This window comes from Pimephales promelas, chromosome 16, assembly GCF_988280905.1.
Source record: "Pimephales promelas chromosome 16, fPimPro1.hap1.1, whole genome shotgun sequence".
Classification (NCBI taxonomy): domain Eukaryota; kingdom Metazoa; phylum Chordata; class Actinopteri; order Cypriniformes; family Leuciscidae; genus Pimephales; species Pimephales promelas.
In genome coordinates this window covers 21,619,430-21,628,639 of record NC_142784.1, presented here as the reverse complement: position 1 = coordinate 21,628,639, position 9,210 = coordinate 21,619,430, and the positions used below count along the sequence as shown (strand labels likewise).

General features: G+C 41.7%; 1 protein-coding gene across 2 annotated transcripts; it reads right to left on the bottom strand.

Annotated features, from left to right (window-relative positions):
* Positions 1-2,070: 2,070 nt before the first annotated feature.
* On the bottom strand, positions 2,071-9,003 carry tp53i13 (tumor protein p53 inducible protein 13). Of its 2 annotated transcripts, XM_039671110.2 has the most exons (9): positions 8,408-9,003; positions 8,175-8,246; positions 7,580-7,615; positions 7,324-7,382; positions 6,321-6,399; positions 6,085-6,213; positions 5,221-5,427; positions 4,453-5,116; positions 2,071-4,352 (listed from the first exon to the last, which is right to left on the bottom strand). In XM_039671110.2, the coding sequence occupies exons 1-9, from the start codon at positions 8,525-8,527 to the stop codon at positions 4,240-4,242; spliced, it is 1,479 nt and encodes a 492-aa protein (XP_039527044.2). In that variant the 5' UTR covers positions 8,528-9,003; the 3' UTR covers positions 2,071-4,239. The 2 variants fall into 2 exon arrangements, with proteins under 2 accessions (XP_039527044.2, XP_039527045.2); XM_039671111.2 differs by lacking the exon at positions 7,580-7,615.
* Positions 9,004-9,210: the final 207 nt, after the last annotated feature.

Sequence of the window (9,210 nt, the reverse complement as noted above, 5' to 3'; positions counted from 1 at the left end):
AAGATCCAACAAACAAGGGGTGAGAACATACGATTAGTACATGATTATTTTCAAATGAATGTGATGAATATCACTCAAGATATCTCTTTCACATACGACCAATTTAAGGCAACAACATTTGTCATCATAGGATAATGTATTGGCAATGTTATTTTGGAGCTTTTTCTGTTTTTAATAGATCGTTCTTTTCCTCACAGTGACTGGATGAGCATGTCAGGATACGCACACACACAAACAGGTAAGTTCCATTAGCAGTAATATTTATTAGGGGAATCCGTACTCACAACAGTTTAGGCAAGGGTCAAAATCCAGATAAGCAATCCACGATAGCACAAACCAAGAACAAGCAAGACTTCGATGAGGTGTGACGAACAAGGAATCTGTAACAAACAATAAACAGGCATGGTATTTATACACACAAAACATGACAATCATGAAAAGTGAATGACGCCGTGGGGAAAGACGACCTCTAGTAGACACCAGGGAACATAAACCAGACACTGTGACATAACCCCCCTCTCTACAGAGCAGCTACCAGACGCTCCAAGACATACTAAAACACAACACAAGAGTTTAGGAGGGAGGTAGAATGGTGGAAATGGAGGGATGGGGGGCCAGGTGCATGAAGGGGAACAGGAACAGGGGCTGACGGTTTAGCCGGCGACCAGGGCGAAGCAGACAGTCCATCGGGCGGCCAGGGCGGAGACATCGACCCATCGGGTGGCCAGGGCTGTGAAGACCCCTCGGGCGGCCAGGAACAGGAACAGACACCGGCTCAGGAACAGCAACAGGAACACACACTGGCTCCGGCTCTGGAACCCCGGACACGAAAGGTCTGAAGGGTCTCTCCAGAATCCGAGCCAGACGCTCCAAATAGTCGGTCAGTGCCCCGAGACCTAGAGAATCGAGCATCTCCTGATCCGTCTTTCTGGCTGGGCAGACGAGACATGAACAGTCTCTGGCTGGGCAAACATGACGTGAACCGTCTCTGACTGGGGGAGACGTGATGTGTCACGTGAACAGTCGCTGGCTTGGCAAACGTGACGTGAACCGTCTCTGGCTGGGCAAACGTGACGTGAACCATCTCTGGCTGGGCAAACGTGACGTGAACCGTCTCTGGCTGGGCAAACGTGACGTGAACCATCTCTGGCTGGGCAAACGTGACGTGAACCGTCTCTGGCTGGGCAAACGTGACGTGAACCATCTCTGGCTGGGCAAACATGGCGTGAACCGTCTCTGGCTGGGCAAAAGTGGCGTGAACTGTCTGGCTGGGGAGACATGACAAGATCAGTCTCTGACTAGGCAGACGTGACGTGAACTGACTCTGGCTGGGTAAACGTGATGTGAACTGTCTCTGGCTGGGCAGACGTGACGTGAACTGACTCTGACTAGGGAGACGCGACGTGAAGCGCCTCTGGCTGGGTAAACGTGATGTGAACTGTCTCTGACTGGGCAGACGGGACGTGAACTGTCTCTGGCTGGGTAAACGTGATGTGAACTGTCTGGCTGGGTAAACGTGATGTGAACTGTCTCTGGCTGGGCAGACGGGACGTGAGCAGTGTCTGGATCGGCTCCCGGAAGAACGGCGGGCTGCTGGGGCACGGCCTCCGGGCACTTGGGGAGGCTGGAGGTCTTCCCCCTCCTCCGCCGTCTCTGATGGCGATGTGCCGATTCTGTGCTGGACGAGATCAACGGTGGATGGAGTTCTGGACTGGACATCGCCAGCCCAGGGTCGAGGACTGACTGAAGCGGACAGTGGTTCGGGAGCTCAACTCTGGCACCTCCTCTTCTGCGACCGCCACAGGTCTTCGAAAACCTGGCCAGACGGGTTCCCTCAAACGATTGTCCTCTCTTGAAGGAAGGGGTCTCGGGGGACTTTCCTGCCACGCTCTCCTCAGTGATGCGAACCCACAGTGCAAAACATTCGAAAATGTTCATTCGAGGCGGCACTTCTCCAGATTGCGACCTCCTCCCCTCGTGGCAGGGGAAGAGGCCCGGAACCCCATACTGTCTGCTGTAACTATTCATGACATAGTCCTTCTGTCACAATACACACACACACAAACAGGGAAGTTCAAATAGCAGTAATATTTATTAGGAAATTCCGTACTCACAACAGTTCAGGCAAGGGTCAAAATTCATATAAGCAATCCATGATAGCACAAACCAAAAACAAGCAAGACTTCAATGAGGTGTGACGAACAACAAGTACTCTGTAACAAACAGTAAACAGGCAGGGTATTTACACACAGAATATGACAATCATGATGGGGAACAGCTGAGTACAATGAACAGTGATGAGCGCAGACAAGGATTGTGGGGAATACAGTTCCAAAAATGAATGACAGCGTGGGGAAAGAGGACCTCTAGTGGACACCAGGGAACATAAACCAGAAACTGTGACAGAGCAAGGTTTTGCAAGACTATATCCACATGATGGCCTGGACAATGCCTTTATCCTTCAGTGAGAAATCATTGGACTATGGAATAATGTGATTCATTATGAAAAATTAATAAATACCTGCTGACCAATCATTGTACTTCCTGCAGAACTTCAGTCTGTCCTTGATGCTTTTCTTAGACAGCAGTGACTTCATTGCTGACCTAATGGCAAATGGTTCTTTCATGTGCAATATTCTTTTCAGCAATTTCCCTGCTCGTGGGGCCATTTTAATGCAAAGCGACGATGGTCAGCTGGTTCTTAGCAATCAGCAATGTTGGCTGGTCATTTTGTGCCAGAGCCAAAACACTGTGAAATATGTCTGTTATTGTATTGGCCAGTGAGGCTTTTTACAATTATTCACCTCACTGATTACTCTACACAGTAATCCAGAAACAATGTTAATAAACACCACAACAAATGAAGCAGCAAACTTGGCAAAACACAAAATTAGGTCACTGACAAAATTGCTATGACTGGTACTCCTTCACAATTTTGCTTTCTGACCAATACAATTAGTATGTTTAACACTCCATCTGCTCAACTTTAGTGCAGCGCAGTATTCACTAAAGAGTCCCAGAGGAACCAGAGAGGTCTCTACTCAACGTTCTTTAAAATGTGTTCTTTGTGTTCCACAGAAAAAAAAGAAAGTCTTACAGTTTTGGAACAACATGAGTGTGAGTAAACGATGACAGCATTTCAGAAACCTCCCATTAGGAAAAATGCTAAAAGTGCAATATTCTAGCAGGAATAATATGCTTTAATGTAACAAAAACATTCCATATTATTTTAAAGTTGTCATGAAATGAAACATTTCTGAACGCATGTTAAAGATTGCATTGTGAACAGTTCATCCCTGCATGCTTTTCAATTTTTTTCTTTTTTAGACCTCATAATGTATAATCAGAATGTCATAACTAGACCTTCGTGGCAAAACGTCATACACTTCTCTCTGGAGACCTAGGAACCTAGTCTTGCATAGCCAGATCATCAGACTGATGGCAGAAAGTCTAGACTCCATTGCAGCTTACATTGGCCAAAGACCGCCCAGAGGCCGTCTGACTGACATGTAAAGCAACTAATCACAGTTTGTATTATTCCGTGACATATTTAGGGGCGTGAAAATGTCCCTACACTAACAGTCCACTGTGCAAAACTCATGTATTTTAAAGAGTTTATTCCAAAAACTTTACATACTTAAAATGCTTTAGAAAATCCAGCATTTAGTTGATCCTGATAAGTGCTCATTGTGACAGTTGTTTTCACAAAAAAGTATTTTCCTTGAGGAGGCTCAAGCGTCATGTCATCTTTTTTCCAAGCGGACTGTTAAAGAACTCGACATGCGTCTAACGCACATCCTGTAGAATTCAACCCATCCGTGTTTCCAGTTGTGGGCCAAATGCATCAGACGTTCAGCTAATGTAAAAGGTATTTCTACTGTATATCGAATGATAGTAAAATTACTGTAGAGATTAAGTGATAAACTTTTATCACTTAATTGTATCCCTATATGAAATACCAGAGAGAAATTGTCTTGTGTAATTTTGAATGTGTGAACGGACAAGTTCTCTTCAGCGTCAAAACTGAGTTATGAACATAAGAAAATGTATATTTACTCAATGAGTGCCACATGATTGGGCAGATATTCCAGATACGACAAGTACAGGATCTGAGAGTGAGTCATAGCTTACTGGGTGGGAATACGGTCATTGTAAGTACTGGGTGTGTCCATCCAGATGGAATCAGCAGCCTGCACGGGACAAAAGTCAAATAGCGTGTGTGTTCACCAATCCTCTCAGCTAGTCAGAGTTCTCCTCATTGCTGGAGTGCAACAGCGCAGATTCCTGTCTCCTGCTCTGGCTGCTTCTCCTCTTCCTCCGGCCAACCATCCTAAGCCTTCGGCGGATGATGTCTGGAACACAAACAACACCTCTGTTGAGGCAACATCCACGGGAAAGGGACAGAATAAATGGTTTACGCAACATGAAGAATCCGAAAGAGTGTGTACTCACCACCCACGTTCTCATAGTCTTGCTGGTTGTCGCGCCAGTAGAGACTGGTGGAAGATCGGCAGTGGCGATAGAGACGTGTATGGAGCACAGACAGGGTGAGAAGCACTAAGAGGAAGCCCAGAGCGCCTGCTGCCCACACGGCCTCATCGGTTCGTGGGATGGGTATCTTCTCCCTCCTCAGCGGACCTTCTATATGAGGAGACACAGAGTCTGGGACTCCACACTGTCCAAGCTCCCCGCACTCAGATCCAGATCTCTGCGCCTTTGTGTCAGTCTTGATGCGATGCCTCGTACCTTCCGCTATAGTTTTCCTGTGCGTTTTTCTGTCTATTTGATATTTGTGTCTTTCAGCCACTTTATTCTGTAAAATTTGCTTCTCTGCATCAATTGTCTTTGTCTTCTCAGAGTCCTTTGCTGAACCGAGAGATTGTGTAACAGTTAGCATCGAGAAGGAAGCCATTTCCTTTGTGTTGTTTTGTGGCAGTGCGTCTGTACGATTCAGTTTTGGACTCTCTGTGCGGTTAAGAGTGTCTGGTTTGACGTCATATTTCAGTTCCACATTCTCTGGTGATTGTTTGAGGACATTTCTGATTTTTCTGGTTTTCCTTCTAGTCCTCTGTACCTCAGTGAGACTGAGAGCCTCCATGCAGCAGTGTTTAAGAGACTAGCAATTAAAGGAGAAGACAAGCATAGAAGGTTAACATTAGCATTTCTATTTACAATTTCTATTTTCTATTCTATTCTATTTCTATTTTTCAATTTCTTCACCTTTAATCTCTCCACTTTGGACATCTCTTGACTGGTGTTCACTGGTTTGTGCACAGGTGCTGGTTTAGTCAAATACAGATTGTACTTTGCTCTTTGGCTTGTACTAGCTTGACTAATATTGGCGGAAATGGAAAGCAGCCAATCACAAACCCCAATTGTGATGCGGGACATCTCTAGTGAACGACCCCACGAGACCATAGCTAAAGGCTTAGAGAGAGATAACAGACATGAGATATTTGTCAGAAATGGGGCTTTTTAAATGCATAAAATAAATGGTCACAATTTTATAGTAAGGTTCAGTTTGTTACCACCAGTTAATGCATTAGCTATTGTGAACTAATGGATCTTGACCCAAAAGTTTGGGGTCAGTAAGATTTTTTAAAAGAAATAAATGCTAATTTGTAAAATTCTATTTAAAATAATCACTTCTTTTGAACTTTCTATTCATCAAAGATGTTTCCACAAAAATATTAAGCAGCAAATATTAAGCAGAACTTTTGTTTCTTGAGCACCAAATCAGCAGGATCATGTGACACTGATGACTGGAGTAATGATGATGAAAATTCAGCTTGGCCACCACATGAATAAATGACATTTTAAAATAGAAAATAGTTTAAATTTTACATTTAAATAATAATTCACAATGTTATTGTTTTTACTGTAGTTTTGATTAAATAAATACAGCCTTGGTGAGCATGAGAGACTTAAATTACACATAATGCATTAATGTTGATTAAAATTGATTGTAAAATGTAACTTAATAATTCTGATACTGTAATCTACATTTGTTTGACATCAGTCACAGACAACCATCCAGTGCACACCTGTGTCTACTGTGAGCGACTGTTGTGAATGTTGACTCACTCTGTGTTGGCTGAGCCACGGGTGAGGTGTGAGGATGTAATGAGGCAGACACGAATGAGCCAACACCCCCAGACTCCTGTGAGCTTCCGCTGAGACACACGGGTGATAGAGGAACACCAGCGCTCCATTCTGTCAGAAACAACACGTTCAGAGCACATTTATAAAAATAGCTTTAGGTTTAGATTTACAGTATGAATAGTGTGATTGTTTAGCAATAGTATGAATATTGTGATTACTTTGAGGTTGTTTAGCCAGCGCTGAGGGGGGCAGTAGAGATACTCTCCACTCCCGGCCTCAACAGGCCGGTAAGGACCACTGAAAAAACAAAACAACTTATTTAAAAAACACAACAGAAACACTTTATTTTACAGTGTCCTTGTCACACGTGTAGTTACTGTAGTAATAACTTTAAATTACAATTAATAATTCATTACATTTATACAGCACTTTTCTGGGTACTCATAGCGCTTCCCATAGAAGGGGGGAATCTCCTCAACCACCACTAATGTGCAGCATCCATCTGGATTATGTGACGGCAGCCATATTGCGCCAGAACGCCCACCACACACCAGCTTACTGGTGGAGAGGAGACAGAGTGATGAAGCCAATGAGTATGAATGATTATGAGGCCAGTGGGCAAATTTGGCCAGGATTCCAGAGTTACACCCAAACTCTTTTTCGAAGGACATCCTGGGATTTTTAATATACATTAAATAATTGCATAATTACATGCAACCAATACTATAATTACACGGTTACAGTATTACAAACACAACAATTTAAACAGATATCGCACAACTACACATTTAAAATAAGGTTGGAAAATTTATACACATCCGAATAGGGTTGGGAATTCTAATCAAATGAAATTCGTATATGTTAACGGCTTACCATAGTGAATCAGGGTACAGGACAAAAACACGTTTTGAAAGAACGATTTATGATGTAATGACTCGTTCTTTAAATTTTGAGTAAAAAAAGTTGATGGGCCCCATTGATTTCAATAGTACGGAGAAAAATACTATAGAAGTCAATGGGGTCTAACAACTGTTTGGTTACCCATATTCTTCAAAATATCTTTTGTGTTTAGCAGAAAAAAAGAAATTCATACAGCTTTAGAGCAAATTGAGGGTGAGTAAATGAAAGATTTAAAACTAAAACTGGATTAAATTATTTACAATCCCTATATTCGAAGTAAAAACAGATAAGAAAAGACAGGATCAATGTGTCATAGCTTACTGGGTGGGAATGCTGTCATTGTATGTAATGGGTGTGTCCATACAGATGGAATCAGCAGCCTGTGCGAGACAAAAGGCAAATTTACAAGATACATACTTTTATTAAACTATCGTACTGTGTACGATATACACAAACATAGCATCCTGCTATTTTAAATGTATAATACAGAGTTGAATTGGTCATAACATTAAAGTGCACAATGCCATTCTTCAGAGTGAACAATGTTGTCAACATGTCCCAATTGAGATTCATTTACCTTTATAATATGTTTTGTGTCTATGTCAGGGATAATCTGAAATAACAAAAAGGAATATCCGTCAGTCATGTTTTTATTAGGGCACTATTAGGGTATATAGGCCACCATATTGGTATCAGAAAATAGGCCAATATGTAAATTTTTAATGTTGTTGTTATTAGCTCGATAAGACAATTTGGCCGATATATTAAAGTTGATAAATAATGGGTTATTTTCAAGTTCCTTCAGCTGAGACACTTCAGATGCACATTGTTCACCGTGATGGTTTTGAATTGCTTGAAATATGATAAATACAGTAAAGTGCAATATGCAGCACAAGTCTGTCATATAGGCTACATAAAATTATGAGAACATTATAATTGTGTGCTTTTAATAGCGAGACTTTTGTTTTTGTAAGTAATCAGGCTCTCAAAAAGTATATAAGACATATGGATTTAGATTTATCGGCCAATATATCAGTAACTGGCTTTCAAATATAAAGAATTATCGATATCGGCCAAAATGTTCATATCGGTGCATCACTAGTTTTTATCAACACTGTGCATTTGGTACTGAGTAGTTTAGTTTTGCACTGTATAATAAATAGATATTTTACCGTATGTGACTGTGGCCAGAGCTCTCGACACACAAGCTCTTCAGGTCCCGGTAGGTCTGTGACTAGATTTGTCTGAAATAATTGTAATAAGAAAAAGAAATCTACTACATATCGAGCCAAACATAATTTTAGAAGTCAACAAGCAGGAATGCGGCTGTCACTGCTTGACATGTCAATTGATTACTATGGTTGGTTAACATTTAATAATAGTGTAGAGTGAATTGAGCAAATACCTTGCCATTGTCACAGTGTGTCAGTCTTGAGGGGCAACACTGTGTCACACAGAGACAAATGAATCCAGACAGGAGAATCACTCGACGGCTCATGACTTCATCTGAGTCAGTTAAATACATTCAATACGGTAAGGTTTACGGTATCTCTGCCACATAACAACAACACACTGTAGGACTTTGTTAAACGCGATGACTGTGTTTAAAAGCGTCTGGTGGTGATCCATGCTGAGCTCGAGGATAAAACACAGGTTCTCTGTTGGAAAGTTGTTACTTAAAGAAACACGAAACAAACAAGCTATGGACTCGTTCGACTACTAAGAAAGCCATCGTGATTCGTAATAAAGCAGACCAGAACAGTCAGAGATGTTTTGAAACCAAGTCGTGTTTAGTCTTGGGTTTCTATAAAGATGTGAAGTTTCTCTTTTGAAAAGTTAAAAGTTGACATACGGATCGGATTATCGCGAGCTGTAACATCTAACGTTAAACCTTCCACGCACGTACATGTCTTCTGTTTATAATTGTTTGTCAGTACACCCTAAGATCACGTAACATGTATACACATAACAACATGAGAAGTGATCATGAGTCTTCAGGGATACACACACATATTTTGACTACGGTGGCTCACATGGTTCAAAATTCGTGTCCGTCCTTTCGGACTCCTGGGCATCATACCAACTAGGAAGTATTAGTAAATAATGTTGCAACTTGGAAGATATGTTGTTTATCAATAATAATTAATGAAGATAATATAATATAATGAATATAATGACTAAATCAGCTTTAAATTCAAAATAGGCCTC

What these genes read in the sequence shown, in the direction of transcription:
- tp53i13 (XM_039671110.2), bottom strand. Translation starts at nt 8,527, where the DNA reads ATGTATTTAACTGACTCAGATGAAGTCATGAGCCGTCGAGTGATTCTC. An exon ending in GCTGGCTAAACAACCTCAAA is followed by an intron (nt 6,214 to 6,320) that starts GTAATCACAATA and finishes TGTTTCTGACAG; the next exon opens with AATGGAGCGCTGGTGTTCCT. An exon ending in CCAAAGTGGAGAGATTAAAG is followed by an intron (nt 5,117 to 5,220) that starts GTGAAGAAATTG and finishes TTTAATTGCTAG; the next exon opens with TCTCTTAAACACTGCTGCAT.